Source organism: Haemorhous mexicanus, chromosome 1 (genome assembly GCF_027477595.1).
Source record: "Haemorhous mexicanus isolate bHaeMex1 chromosome 1, bHaeMex1.pri, whole genome shotgun sequence".
NCBI lineage: Eukaryota > Metazoa > Chordata > Aves > Passeriformes > Fringillidae > Haemorhous > Haemorhous mexicanus.
This window is the reverse complement of record NC_082341.1, coordinates 132,825,070-132,841,119: the sequence shown is the minus strand read 5'-3', so window position 1 is coordinate 132,841,119 and position 16,050 is coordinate 132,825,070. Positions and strand designations below refer to the sequence as shown.

General features: G+C 36.4%; 1 protein-coding gene across 1 annotated transcript; it reads right to left on the bottom strand.

Moving 5' to 3' along the window:
• Nucleotides 1-927: 927 nt before the first annotated feature.
• DECR1 (2,4-dienoyl-CoA reductase 1) lies at nt 928-15,599 on the bottom strand. The gene is made up of 10 exons (XM_059863436.1): nt 15,448-15,599; nt 11,982-12,184; nt 11,023-11,080; nt 10,786-10,872; nt 8,300-8,447; nt 5,014-5,113; nt 3,705-3,777; nt 1,600-1,746; nt 1,222-1,284; nt 928-1,129 (listed from the first exon to the last, which is right to left on the bottom strand). The coding sequence occupies exons 1-10, from the start codon at nt 15,511-15,513 to the stop codon at nt 1,070-1,072; spliced, it is 1,005 nt and encodes a 334-aa protein (XP_059719419.1). The 5' UTR covers nt 15,514-15,599; the 3' UTR covers nt 928-1,069.
• Between the last annotated feature and the right edge of the window lie 451 nt (nt 15,600-16,050).

The window sequence follows — 16,050 nt, the reverse complement described above, 5'->3', positions numbered from 1 at the left end:
GTATGTGGTCACTGGCTGGACCTCTGATTAAACACCAAAAAAAAAAAGGCATTGATTTCAGGTTGTAAAGGCCAGAGGCTGATAATTTCTTTGAAGAATTCCAGCTGTTGTCTGAGGCACGAGGGACAAAACCTACCAACTCTCTAAATTTGGATAAAAGAGGAAGAGCAATTTTTTTTATGACCTGTTTATTTGGGATGGATAAATTGACTAGATTCAGAGGTAATGCCATCTAAACGCTTCTTTAGTACCAGCCTGCGAATGCAAATGAAACCTAGGGATTTTTATACATTTCAACAAATGAGGTTTCAACACTTTCAGTCCCAATATAACAACCACTTTTTATGGAGAGCTGCCATAGTCACACATATGTAATAACAAATGATTTTCAGCTTCTCATTTTCAAGAACATTAACTTCATCATGACAAAGAGCAAACTCCTTAGAAAGGCACTGCAGGTCTGTAAATGCCATTTTTAAAGTTCAGAAAAAGATAATTAACAGACTGAAAATGTCACAAAAGATGAGATCAAGACCGTCAGGCATTTCAAGATTTCCAAAGTAACCACAGGAGTTACATCTTTTCTCAGTGTATATAGTCCTGCTAATAATGTGAAACTGTATCTGCAAGTTTAGAATTTCTTATTGAAGTGTGAAGATTAGGACTTAGTATTTTGTTTCTCTCTTCAGATTAATGATTACATTCAGTTATGATACTACTGAAACGCTATTGGTATTATAATATTAATAGACACTTGAATATATATGAGAAAAAAATCCTCAGAGGATCAAAAGAAAAAAAAAAAAGACTGATTGTAGACTATAGCATGGCTTTGTAAGACTATCTAAAGACCAAGTATTAGTGACCAACTGTTGTTCACTACTGGCAACAGAACAGATTTTACACTGAAAAAATATACAAACTATATTCAAAATACAACAATTTCAAAATATTTTATTGAAATTAGCATAAAAAAGATTTCGAAGACTAATTCTCAATTGCTTATTTCTAATATTAATGAAAAAGTAGTGGTTCATTTCCAAAAATCTCCACCATAAAGTTATGTACTTTAGGAGCCTTTTGTTTTTCTAATCATTGCTTCCATCATATCCCACTGCTCTTTGGTAACCTAACAAAAGAAAAGAGATTTTATTGGAATTTCATATAACACTTGCACATCAAAGTATCTGAATGTAAAATAGCAAACAAGGAAATTAATACCCCCTTCAAAGCGTTGAATTCTCCTGCCATAGAAACATATTCTCCACCATCCATTCTGATAACCTAGAAAGAGCACAAACAGTGTTTTTAGTAATTGTGTGATTTCTGCAGTATTCCCTTGTTATGAACTGTGAAAGTTAATTTTACTGATTTGGGTGAAAAATGCCCATACTAAAAATAATGCAATACAATCACTTTGTAAAGTCCTTTTTAAATGCGCTAACAACCATGCACTACACTTAAAAGATGAATAATACTTGTAAAGAATTTTAAATCAAGATGTCCTGTTTCATTTCTGAAAACGGGGCTTTAAAAAAAATCAGCAATACTCACACCATCATCAGTTTAACTGTACAAACAAGATCAACCAAAACTCACTGCTCCATTAACCCAGCTTGCATAGTCACTGCAGAAATATGCAGCAAGATTTGCAATTTCTTCTATAGTTCCCAGACGACCACAGGGAATCCTCTCAATCATCATCTTCTCAAATTTGCCTGTGGGGTCAAGGCGGCTAAAAGCACCCTGAGAATTAAAAGGAACATTAAAAAAAAAGTCATACCAACACCAGAAAATAAAATCCAACAGAGATTTGACTCCACATACACAATATGGAAGTTAATATTTGTGAGGAAGCTGTCTACACCCTAATTGTCAGTAGAATGAAAAAGAGAGAAGTAGGAAAGAAAAGCAATTTATCCCTGTTGCACTGATATGCATCTACTGATGATAAGTTGGAATTTAATCCATTTGGGATAGTCACCCACCATCTATCTGTGAAAAACAAAAGGGTTTAATCATCTTATTTTCCTCAAACACCCTTGACAAAATTTTGAGGAAATAACCAAGACTCAAAATTGCTGCATGGGCAGAGGAGACGAACAAGGGGAGAATAGGAACAGGAAAGTGACCAAAAATAAAAGTATAGGTGACAGAGTAAATAAAATGGAAAAGAAAAAAACCATCAAGTTCAGTTAAACTGCAGCAACTGCTAAAGCTAAAGGAAGTCATCAGAGGCTTTAGTACTTGAATAGCTTAAAATGGCACGGGAAATAAAAGGAGTTTTTTCTGCTCCTCCACAAGGAAATAACTGCCTCACTCAAAATCAGAAATGTGTCAGTAACATTTAGGCTAAATTACTGGAGTTATGATTTAAAGCACATTGTAATTCATGTAATCATGGCTGCAAGCATGCCATTTAAGTCTACTATTGCCATATTTTTAATTGCTGGTTTATAAGCCTAACAGTGTTGTGCTTGTATGCCTTGTTCTTTTCCTATCATGACTTAAACCAGTTATGTTTTAAAGCCATTGATATTGCTCCTAAGGCAGAAAACCTTGGTTTTGCAATATGCTGTCTGCCCTTTTATGCTTTCAGGGAAACTTCAAGTTGGAACCATACACCAAATGTAGCATTTTATTAAGAACATACATTATCTCAAACAAGTTATACACTATTAGTTCACAAAAGGAACATTAACTGGAGGTAGCACTATAGACACTTAAATCCCTCAACTTGCCAGGTGTTTTTCTTCTACTCAAAAATACACAAAATAAAAGGCCTGGAGAACTTTTGGTCTGATCCTCTAATGGTATTTCAACATTTTTATAATCCTGCTAATTCTGCCACTTAGTTTTGACTCTTTTCACTAGAAAGAAAAATAAGATTTCCAGTATAGCATCTAAAACTGACTAGAGGGAAAAAGAAAAGAATAGTAAATAAAACAAACACATAAAAAAGTAAAAAAGAACCAACTCTGCACCCCTATTCCCAAAACAACAGCAAAAACAACTGTGAAATATTTTATGGAAGAAGTAATACCATTATTAGTTGTTAGTGCTCATAATCATAATAATTTGATTCAATGGGAAATGGATCCTCCTTTCTCTTCTTGCAGGACTGCTTTCTTTATTCTTCCTGTTCCAGCTGCTCTGGATTACTTCCTTCAAACCCTTCAGTCCTCCTTCTCACTCACTTCAAAGCTTCTCATTTCCTTGCAAACTTAGTTTTTCTCTTTCTAGTTCTGAGATTTTCAACAAAACTAGTGAGATTCTGTTCTCATATACCTAAAAGAGATCCTAAGATTTTGGAATGTTTCAGATGTTTTATTTAAAAATTAAGGGTTAGGCAGAAACAGGAACTTTACTCCAACAACTGTTAAGATTCACTCCACTTGACAAACTAAGTACACAGAAATAAGAATCATTATTAAGTACTTGGATATATGAATTCTTTGAAACACTAAAAAAAGAGGTTCTGTTTATATCAAGTGTAGTAGAGGGGACAGTGGCAGGTCTCAGAAGTTCAAAAAATCTTATTTTACAAAAAGACTAAGAGGGAAGTGTGTTCAATATTCCAGCACAGTCTTGACTATCAGGGAAATCATATTAGAATTTACAGCTACAGAAAAGTTAGACTGTTGTGAATTTAAGTCTGTACTACAAAGCATATTCAAGGCTGTGTTTCACTTCATGCCATGTACCTTTGTTTTTATTGGACCTGGTTGAATCACATTGAATCTCATGCCATATCTACCCCATTCAGCCGCAAGAGACCTAAAAATTCATTAACAGAATGCATCAATATTTTAAACACAATATTGTAATCCTATTCAGAAAAAAATAAATTAAAATTTAATCAAATGTATAAATATTAGAACATTCCTGAACCAGAAAATTTCTACTTAAAGGGGTTTTTTTTGTTCTTAACAAAATAATTTCAGAGAAGCAAAAAAAATCTCATTCACCAACAAAGGAATATTGCAATCATAGGTAAAGTGGGGTGAAGGAGCAATTCTTACCCCCTGCAAATCACGGATGGTGCTGGCACCTGAATTCTTTACCAAACAACCGTTAGGCCATCATCTTTCTCTGGCAATTTAGACTATCCCACAAGTATACATTTCTAACATTGCTCTCACATTATGTTTTGAAATTAAACATTTTAAATCAGGACCACTAGAATAGTTTTGCTTTATGAGATTTACTCTGCATGAAGAGTACTTTGGATCTACTATGGTGAATGAATTAGCTGAGTCATAAAGTCTTTGAAAAGTACACATTTCCGTTACAGCTCTGTAGAATAGAAATCAAGACCATTACTCAGTCCCTCATTTTCTTCCAGATAAAGAATTCTAGTTACTAAGAGGCTTCCAATCTATTCAATTCTTTCTGCTGAAGTGCAGAGGAAAGATTTATGTGCTATGATGGACTAGCCTGAAATTAAAAATGAGATAAATCCTTTTGTTTGCTGAGCACAATGGATATGTCAACATGATACTGTTCAGAACTAAGTAGAACTGCCGACTTTAACTTTAAATAGTGACAGGAAACAAATTTGTTGAGTAATCTAAACAGAGCTGAAGCCACACCATACTGCACCCAAATAACAGGCACGTATTTTCCTCAGACAAAAGAATGTAGAAGGTGCCATAGATCTCAAACAGTCCCCTCATAGGTGTCTTTAGATGCTCGTTCACCAATGAGAATGCAAGAGAACCTGATTATCAAAACTCTGTGAAACAAACTTTGTAACTTGCAATTGCCAAAATACATAGTTCTACTTGTCTTTATCTCAGTCTTGGAAAAAAAAAAACAGTAGCAGTTAAAACTTCCCTCTGTAAGAAGCTGCCAGCTTACTATTTTCTTGCTAGGATACTGAAGCCTGAATTGAACTCTTGTGGAACAGTGAAACAGGGGGACTACACTAATAAGCTCCATTTTTATAGACCAATTAATTACCCCATGTTAAGGATGTGAAAACCAAAGCACACATTTTTCTGTATTACTCACTTGCTCATTGCTTCTACACCAGCTTTGGCAGAGGCACTCGGCAACACAAATCCTGAACCACTCTCTGCATAAATTGTTGTAATAGCCAGGAATGCTGCTCCTAGAAGGTGCAAAAAACATTTAAAAAACAACCCACACTACACAAACCAAACAACCCTAAAGATCAAACTCTCAAGTTCAGGTAAAAGCAAGCTAATTGATAGAGAAGTTTTCAGCTCAAGTAGTAGGGATACCTTTCCCCTCTGGGCAGTGAAAAGGCATTTTAAAAACATAGTGTTTGAAACTTTCTTTCCAAGCCTTTTTATTTCAGTTCCCTCTTTTGCATGAGTGTTAAAAGTTGTTCCAGGTAAGTGCAAATAGCTATTGATTAGGTTCTGAAGGTCTAAGCCCTCACACTTCCGCTGATAATGAACTTAATGCATAAATTAGTCTAACTGGAGTGAAAACCTAAGATCTTACAGTGTTTTTTCAGAAGCTGCCCTAGTCTAGTTGTCACTAACCAGACATTTTGCCCTAAATTCATCAATTACTGAGTGGGGGGAAAAAACCCCAAAAAACACAACAAAACAAAAACCAAACAAACAAAAAACAAACAAGGAAAAAAAAATCAGCATTAACAGTTAGGTTTGGCATAATCTCCAATTAATAGCTGAGGGCTTGAGTTAACATTTATGCAGAAAAAAAAAAGATTTTAAAGAAATTTCCAGAAGCTTTTTCTGCAGCAGAGCCAATTACAGAGTGAACCTGCATAACTTGTCCTATTATTATCACAACAAACTCCATTATAAAAGAACTACTTTCTTTGATATGCTATATTTTATAACAGAACTAGCAAAAAACATTCTAGAATATAATGGAAACTGCAACTGCTTATTTAGTCTTTCTTTTATAGAATCCTGCAAATTATGTCTGATCAATGACTGGCATGAGCTAACTGTAGCTGGGAAATGAAGGACAAGGGATGACAGTTCACTGCTTACGTCATAGTAACTAAAATAACTGTTCTACTTACTATATTTCAAAAATAATTTCATTAGAATAGCTGCCCAGGGGATATTTCTAAAACAATATACACTACTGATAAATTGCATGTAAGCAGACTCAGGTTAAAAATTACAGTAATATTACACAAGAGAAACTAAAGAGAACCAAAAACAATCACTAATTGAAATGCCAGCAGATATCCAGAAATCATGGGCCCTGTTTACAAAAAAGGAGTCTTCACTGAGGGACTTTGAAAGGCAAAAAACCCTAGAAAAACTTTGAAGTTATCTAGAGATTATTGTTAATTACACATTTTGTAGAATTAAACCATGGATTTTATTTTAAAATATAGGTTAAATATATGTAAGCTAGGTGAACTTAACACAGAAGCAAGAATAACTGAGAAATTTACAGCTCGATATTTAAAGAACACTTCAGCTTTTATTTCTAAAGCCTATTTTCATAAAATGGACAATAACAGATCAATTAGCTCCTCTCACTTTGTAAAAATAAGTAACATACGAGCAGATTACAAATTCCTTTTAAATACCAGCACAAACTTGCAGTCTAAGAGCAGAGAACTTTTATTTACCACATTAGACTTAATGTAGGTCACACTGCAGACCTAAAGGACATCCCAGTGTTCTAGAAACTGTCAGATTCAGTGTCCTCACAGACTGCTCTGAAATATTTGCACTAGGTAGCATCACTTTAGAAACTAAGGCCTCTGCTCACACTAAAAAAAAAACCAAGCAAGTGCAAATAAAATGAAGGTAAAAAGATAAACATATACATATGACTTACAAAAACATGCCTTAAGAAAGCCTTTAACAAAAAGTCTTATTTACAGATGGACTCTCCTAGAAAGAAGACATGCAAGTAATAGCAAAAGAAATTCAAATATTTTGGAAGCTTATAAGTCAAAGAAAGAGGGACAACATGAAGGTGAATGACATCTGGATTTTACCAAATTTGAGGACAGAATTAAGGAAAGTAATGTTGTTTTCATTCAACAACAGCAAAATCAAAAGCATGTTTGATTTCATATTTCACATTACTATATGGGTACACCATGTGCACCTGGAAGACCATAAGGCAACCTATTTCAATGGTCTGCCATAATGATACAGTAAGTCATAGCTGGGGATGGGTTTGTCATGTGGGAATATCAACACTAGAATGGTGGAAATTAATTTTTCATGCGCTGCTAAAATATAGAGGGGACATACTTGTGTACTAACAAAAACTGGTACAGAGCCACTGAAACAATATTAACTTCACATTGTTATAATGAAATAGTGTAAGCTCATGGAACACTTTTTGGAGAGGATTTTGAAGAAGCTAATTCAGAAGGTGAAGAAAAGAAGAAACTAATTCAGAGGTTAAATAAATACCAGTGTAAATACAAAAAGTAGTATTCCAACACATTTTCTGTACCACTTCTGAAAACAGGGCTCAGTAGTGAGGGCACATGGAAAACCATAATTATATCTCCCTGCTTTTAAATGAATTTGACTTTATATTATTCTGATCTCATAAAATAAACTCCTTGTTTTTCAATTTAAACTGAAATGCAAAATGAAAGCAGTTCTTTGTAAATATCTATGATATAACATAGAAGGGCATACATCACCTTTCCTTTTAAAACAATAATCTGTTTAAATAAATCTTTGGCTAAATAGTATACAAAAGAACTGTCATATTTTTAAGGTGAAACTGTGATACTGAATTAAACTTCTAGGTAGTGCAGAATTAAGAATTAAACCTGGAAAAATAAAATCCAATACTGATTTCAATTTCAAAGTTCTTTTTCAAATTATCTTAAAGGTAATATTGTCTAGTACTATTAGTCATACAGCACAGCTGAAAATTGTATTTCACTGTAGGAGGAAATTTCAAAGGGATATTCTGACTTCTGGCTCATTTAAAGAAATATCCCATGTTCAGTACAACGAAATTAAAATACTTAGAGAAAATTTGGAAGAAATAACAGCTTTTTTTCTTTTCTACCACAAAGTTTTATTTTTTTAATTTTAAAAATGTTTTACAACTAGAACTCTGCAATTAGATTTTTATATTTGGCCTCAGTTGGCCTCTGGGTCCAATTCTAAGGCCTGATACTACAATGAAGTAATTGTTAGCCAGATCTACCGTGTGATACTTAAGTACAGCTTTCACTGAAAAACTTCCTTTCTAGAAGAATGTTAAAAATTGTATTTCTCTTCTCATATGAACTCAAAACTGGCTATAATGACAGTAAGGCAAGGAAAGCAAGTAATAACATGTCACAAAGCTTAAATACCTTTTTTTACTTTAATTAGCTCCTTTCCAATTTCCAGAGTTACAAAAGCAGTACCATTAAGTACAATATCAGTTATTGTTTTCCAGGCATTAGCAGAAAGTCGTTCAGAAGGGGAAATAAAGTTTCCAGCTGCGTTGTTTATCACAACCTGAAACACATGAAAGAAAAGAGTTAACTAAAAATAACTCTTCCTGAGACAAAAGTAAAGAATTTACAAGGAGCTTTTTAGTGTTTCCAGGGACAAAAGTAAATATACTCTCACTGAATGAGGTATGGAGAACAGGGGAAGAGGGAGAAAAATCCAGGAGAAATTTTACCATCTGCAGTACAGATAAAGTATCAGTAACATAAAATGAGCTGAATTTCCAAACTACTGTACTGAGGAACTGTATCATGTAGAGGCTGACCTAAGTCACTATTTTCTATAGTGTCTCAAGTGCATCCTAACAGAAAAGTTTGCCCCCATCAAATTCAGGCATCACATCTATTTAATATAATGGATGCATGGGAATAGAAGCAAAAGGCAGCAACCTGTTAACTAAATTCTGGATAAAGTGACTCTTGTATAACAGGAATTCAAATCAGTCATGATGAGAAGATTATGATACAATGTACTGCAAACAACTACTACAAAACTTTTGTTGAATAGATGTACCTCCGTCACTTCCTATGAACAATCATCAGGCAGAGGATACTTTCACTTCAGGAGCCTAAGCAACACATTAGTAGTATTTAAACCAAAACTTATGTAGCCAGATCTAGCGTATTTAATAATATAATGTGTTGAAGAATAAAATGATGGACTACTAATGGAATGGCACCCTTGATTTATGTAGGTTTGCAGATAAAATAAACTATTTGTCCTGAAGAACTTCTGAGCTAGATTCTAATCAAGATATTTTAATTTTGAATAACAAAACAGAGCACAGTACATATTACATTAATGTAAAACTAATAATATACAACAGCCATAAATTATACATATGGACAGCAAATTCGATTTAAAGGTCTCCCTGAAATTTGAAGGAATAAAAATCCAAACACCTTGAGATATTAAAGAGGTTACTTGAATCACTGAACAAATACAGGAAAGACACAACAATAAAACTAGTGATCTTTGAGTTATGTAGGACTGCCAAAATAAGCCATGAAAAAAGAATGATTGCTTTCTAAATGGGAGTAACATTCTTGGGAATGGAATGAACAAAACAAAGCTGGAAGGACTTTCAAGTCACTGTCATCAACTTCTGTCTTTGAGATCTCACCTCACATGCAGTATGGCAGTGAGTGACACCTAGGGTTCATAAACTAACATCTCATGTCTGCAACTAAGAAAAAAACTGGACAAAAATAACTGAATATTCAATTTACTCTGTGATCTATCTTAAATACACAAAATACGCGAAATTAAAGAGAAGGTAAATGTTTGCAAAGAACAAGCCATGGAAAGCATTTATTCAGAAAATTACTGGTGCTCTAAAAATGTACTATACAGGAAGAAATCTCCTCCCTCTCTGTACACATGTAAAACCTGAAGATCATGATTTTGACTTAGGCCAAAAACTGCCTTAGCTAACAGTCAAAATAATATCCAGAGAATCTTGTCTACAAATCAGGACAGTGAGTTGCCTTCTTTCTAGCACTCTTACAGCTATATAGCCTACAATTTTTTTACTTCTTACAATATTTAAAATTCAGTAGGTTCTCTGCCACATCTGTAGGAAGCTCCTCCTGAGTGCAAATTGTCAACAACAGATATACAATAGTTTTAGATTTACAGTAAACTGTTTTAAATCTGACTGTCCTTTACAATGATGCTACATCATCACACTTTCTATCAGCTAGCAGAATCCAAGTTGTTATCTCAATCACATCAGAATCTGGTGATTATCATCTTTCAGACTCCACCAGATGACCCTCCTCACAATCTGATGTAAAGAGCTCTGTTGGCTTTGTGCCAAACTATAAAAAAGCAGATGCTTGGCTTGACTGAAGTCTTTTTTCTTCATTTTATGAGAACTTAATCTTCAAATTGGAACCTTCTTTGTGTATATTAATAAGCTAAGCAAGGATCAAAGAAGACATTTATGGTTATTTCCATTCCTAATTTGTGAAGCATTGTGTTAAGATGTAATTCAGTAAACACAGGTATATCACCTTTTCAGGAGGATTTAAGGGCAATATTCCATTCCCTTAATTCAAAGAATGCCTCCAGAATTGTCCCATTATTTGAAATGAGATGTTAGACCTCAGAGTAAGGGTAAAAATGTTTTGTCTACTTGGCCACCAAATATTTTAAGAACTACAGGAATAGAGTAACTGGTCTAACTATGAATGTTAGCTTTACCTTGAAGTACTGCCACTGTTCTGTCTAGTGTCTTTTTAGACTCCATTAACTTTCTATCTTATTAAGTTTCTTCACACCTACTATGCAAAGTATTTTCAGTAATGAAGAATGAGTTCTTTCCTTTCCCTAGAAGACTTACATCAGGATGTCCTGCCACTTGGATTGTTTCAGCAACAGCATTCTTAACAGAAACAGGATCTCTCACATCACACTGGATGGCATGAACCTAAAGAATAATGTAAAGGCAGTTTTAAGACTTAAAAACTGTATCATTCATAAATTAAACAAGTCCATAGAAGCATACAAATGCAAAAAACAAATCCAATAAAATGTAGAGTATAATATGTAACATATTCATAATTCTGCAAAAATTTACCTTATTCCCTGTTTTAGATGAAATTTCGTCTGCTGTTCCTTTCAAAACATCCAGCTTCCTAGAAATAATTATTAACATCCCTTATGTCAGTTAAATGCAATTACAATTCAGATTACTAAAATCTTTTTTTCCTTTGCAAATATGAACTATAACTTAAAATATGTGTGTGTGCACAAAAATTTTCATAAATTAAAACTATGATTAAAACTATGCTTAACCACTAACTTTCTGAAAGAAAACTTTAAGTAATTTATGGTTGCTACTTTAAAGCAACTCAGAAGTGAAAATGGCAAGAGACTCTAAAGCTAAACAACATGTGATAAGCCAGAAAAAAAGCACACAACCAAAACAAACAGTTTTAGCTACTACTCTACTAGTATTAATAACAGACATACAAATTCACATTTAAAATTAAACAAATTACTATTAGTATGAATGCCACACCACTTCTGTTTATTTTGATTTAAAATGAGATTGTTTTTCTAGACTTTACTGAAGTGCTTCTAGACTCTACTGCAGTACTTGAGAGCTGCAGAAAATCATTAAAGGAAAATCAGGGCTCTTGTTGAAAGTCAGAAGAGGAATGGATTTAATTCTTTATTATAATTTAAATCTGTATCAAGAACACCTGTAATAACATTTATTACTGTTCAATAATTTGCCCACTGCAAATTTTTGTTCTCTTTAAGGCTTTAATTGAATTTATGCCTAATATTGAGGTTATTTTGCTGCCACATTTCACAAAATTGTGCTTAGTTTATTTCCTCCTACTCATTTTTATACCATTAACATTTGCAGATAAATCTGCAAGTTTCTAAAATCCACAATATGACACTATAATTTAAACACGTACTGCAACAGAATAAATAGAATAATTTTTTCTGGTTTGTAAAGAAGAAAACATCTATTCAGCAGTCAGTACTAAATGAAAGTTCTAAAACACGTTCATTAATATTTACCGGCTTGCTATAACACACTTGGCACCTAAACTGGACAAAGCTGTAGTCATCCCTTTGCCAAGCCCAGTACCTCCACCAGTTATAAAGGCCACTTTCCCTTGATAGGTATTTGGTGGCAACATCACTTTTTGAAGAGGTGAGAAGAATGCAGCTTGTGGTGCACTGCTGTCTTGATGCAGCACATTTGGCCCACGGCTGAAAAACTGAAAGAAAAAAACCCAGAAAATTAGTTTTTTCTCTTTTCTGTATGCAGGACTGTTACACAAGACCAGATTTTCCTATGCCAGTGGAGGTAACAACCATAACTCCCTTATTATAAGTAAATATATATGAATATAAGAATGACTAGATTGCATTACACCAACACACATGGGCCTTTACTTAAACGCTATCACTAGACTAGGAAAGCACTTGAGCTATTTTTATATATTATACTGCAACTAGAGAACCACTAGAGAACAACTAGAGAACCACAAAAAAAAAAACTTCAGTCATGCTTCTTGCTACTTCATGGACTTTTTGTATCTATCACTTTTACTAAAGCATGAAAACCATTAACAACTAATTACAGAAGGACCTGGGCATCAGATTGATATATGCACCGCAATTTATGCACAAACAAATCCATGTGATTTCAGGTTACATATGTATGTATTTACAAATTTAAAATCTTCAGTAATAGACTCATGATTTTGATCCTTTACTACTGCATTCAACCAAACCTTCTTCTTTACTGGAGAACAGGACAGAATCAAACTTCACAAGACCTGCCCTAATGGCCGCTGGAGCTGCTAAGAAAACCAATGCCATCTCCCAGACAAAACTGGGCAGGGTTAGGTTACCAGCATCACACTCTATCCCAGCAGAAATACCATCTACAGTACATTAGCCTCAGAAGGATTAGTCCCTGCAAAAAGACACATGGTTGGAACATGTTTAAAAACAGACATGACAAAAGAAGAAAATTCAGTATTACATCTAGAAAACTATGCTAGTAAGAAAATACCCCACAGACGCAATAAGAAATTTGTGATGTCACCAAGAAAGTTGCAGCAAAAATAGCAAACAGGATATTTCTAGCATCCTAATATGCTAAACTAACTCAAGCCCTAATCTAAGTATTGAATTAAATGTCTTGGGACAGGAGCACTACAGTAATAAATGAGAAATTCCATTATTATTTAAAAGACAGAAGTTATCACAACGTGAAGCTGTAAATGCTTCCAAGTATAACAAAACTAGATTTACTTTATTTTTGATGTGCTAAACAATTAGAAGACTGTAAGTTATACTTATTTTCTCAGGCTTTACCTGGTACTTGAGCCTATAATGTATTTATTTTAATACAAAGTAAAAGAATCTAATACAATTTTGTGAAAGAAGAGTGAATGGTTACTATTGTGTGATCCTGTTAAGAAAACCATGCAATCGTTCAATAGACTGACATGAAGAAGAAAGGTAGTTTGAAAATAGTAAAAATATTGCACCTTTTTGTTCTGTTTACTAATTCACATTTTGAACACTAAAATTAAGAGACAACATATTTAGTGATAGATGATTACTCTGTCCTTCCCACAGGTACAGTGCTTTGGGGGTTTCACAGTTTGAAGCTGGCCTGCAAAAGTGTGCACATGAATCTTTCTGTGTGGTAATACATATGCATAAGTAACTCAGGTGAAAACAGAGAGAACCACCATGGAATTACAGACAATTTAATACAGCTTAAAGCATGGTGCTAATAACACCAGGGTCACAGGCTCAATCCCTGTATGGGACATTCACTTAGGAGCCGGACTCGATCCGTGTGGGCCCCTTCCAACTCAGAATGTTCTGTGAAAAACTAATATTGAGTTGAATTTAAGAGCTGGAGCCACTACATAGGACAAAATTCAGAAAGCAAAGCTTGAGCTAGAACTATCACATTTGTAAATCACTGCTGTTATTTAATTCTCCCAATGAAACTAAAATTTGCATGCTTTCACGGAGTACGAGGATACTATTAAGCCTCCAGGAAAGGGAAATGTGAAGGTTCTCTTTTGGGACTCTCCTAGTAGCCCCCTGCTCATCTCTCTTCAGGAAAAAAACTCCCTCTGGAGAATTTCAGCTCAGGGCAGTCTGGCAGAGATTGCAAATCAAGACAGCATTTGGACTCCCCCTTCCTTCAGGATATGGAGATAACCCCTATGAGTGCTGAGACTCCCTGATCAGGTGCTCTGGTAGTGACAGACACAGCCCAGTCTTCTTGCCGTCGGTGAAATAAACACTGCAAGCAGCTTTCTTTCTGCTCCAGGGGGAAGATTAGGACATGCCATAACAGAGAAAAAGCAGAAGGCTGCACCAAGACTAATAAAGTATGGCAACGATAACCAGCTAGTAAAGTTGACATAATTGAGCAATCGTTTAGTCAGACTCCTATCATCTCCTTACTGGCTTGCACAAGAGGCTTCTATGATAGCACCCATGCAATTTAATCATTCCACTGCCCAAGGCTGAGATTTTAAATTAAATCTCAGGTGTAAACACAGATATAAAGAAGCCAGTAAACAGCTTTAAAAAAACCAAACATCAAACAACAAACACACAAATCACTGACAAACCAAAAAACAACCCTTACCCAGGGGGTGGAAGTGAACTGTGAAATAAATGCAGAAAGCCTTGTCAGAAACACAAAAGTAGTTACTAGAAAGAAGCACCGTGCTCTAGGAGAAGTCACTAGAAAGGGTTTCCAGCAACATCCACACAGTCACAGAATTATAGAATGGCTTGGACTGGAAAGGACCTTAAAAATCATCTTGTTCCAACCCACCTGCCATAGGCAGGGACACCTTCCACTGTAACAGGTTGCCCAGAGATCCATCCAACCTGGTCTTGAACACCTCCACAGATGGGGCATCCAGTTTTTCTGGGCAACATGTCCATATCTAACCTAAAACACCTTCTTTCAATCTGAATCCGTTCCCCTTTGTACTGTCACTGCATGCCCTTGAAAAAAGTTCCCCTCCAGATTTCTTGTAGGCTCCCTTCAGGTACTCTCTTCAGAAGCCTGCCATAACGCCAACTCGGTCACAAGTCAAGCCACGCCACCCTTGGACAGCAACATTCCAGCCATTTACCTAAATGGATGGCCCTGCACAGCTGTGCTATCGGGGCCAAAGGGCGACACACTCAGCTGGGTGACACGGCCCGCCCGGCGGTGGGGCAGCAGGCCGTGCGCCGGGCAGCTCAGCCCGCACCTCTGCGGGGGCTCCGCGGCGGGCAGGGCCGGCAGCTGAGGAGAACCGAGGGGTGCCCCCTTCCCGGCTGCTTCCCCAGTCCCGGCAGCGGCAACCGCAGAGACCCACCGCGCCCTCCCTCTGACGGGACACCGGCGCCCGGGCAGAGCCGGGGCGGCGGGGCAGAAGGTGGCGGAACACCTCCGCGGCGCCGCCCGTCCGCCCTCAGCCCGGCAGCCCAGGCAGCGCCTTACCCGCCCGGCGCCGAACACGCAGGGGCCGCGCACCCCGCGCCGCCACAGCCGCGCCGCCGCCGCCATCTTCCCTCGCCGCGCTCTGCGCCTGCTCCACGGGGAGGAGCGGCCGCCGGGCCGGCAGCGGCAGCCACGGGCCCCGGGGAAACGGCGGGACCGCCCCCGCCCCAGGCGCTGCGAAACGTATAATGCGTAAAAAAAATTCTTTTAAAAGGATGTTCTTTGTTGTTTGATCTTTGAATACTTTCAAGCCTAGTCAACAAGAAAGGAGGAAACAAGCTCTAAGCGATGTTCAGGTGAAAGACAAATTATTTGTCGGTGGAATTGCCTTGCTAAGGCTTAGCGCTTGACGTGTTTCAATGATCTCAGACCTAGAGAGAGATCAAACTTGGGAAGAGAGATCTACTACTGACAGTGGACACAAAGAATGCAGAATTTATGGGCTACAAGGGCACTTGGCAGAATCCCCATGATAAACAAAAACTAATAAAGACAACTTCGCTTAGGTCAGCTCTGACTGGGTATTTCTGATGGGGGAGATTGCCCACTGACCCAAAAGAAAAGAAAGACTGAGTATATGGACTAAACAGCAGGAGAAGTGAA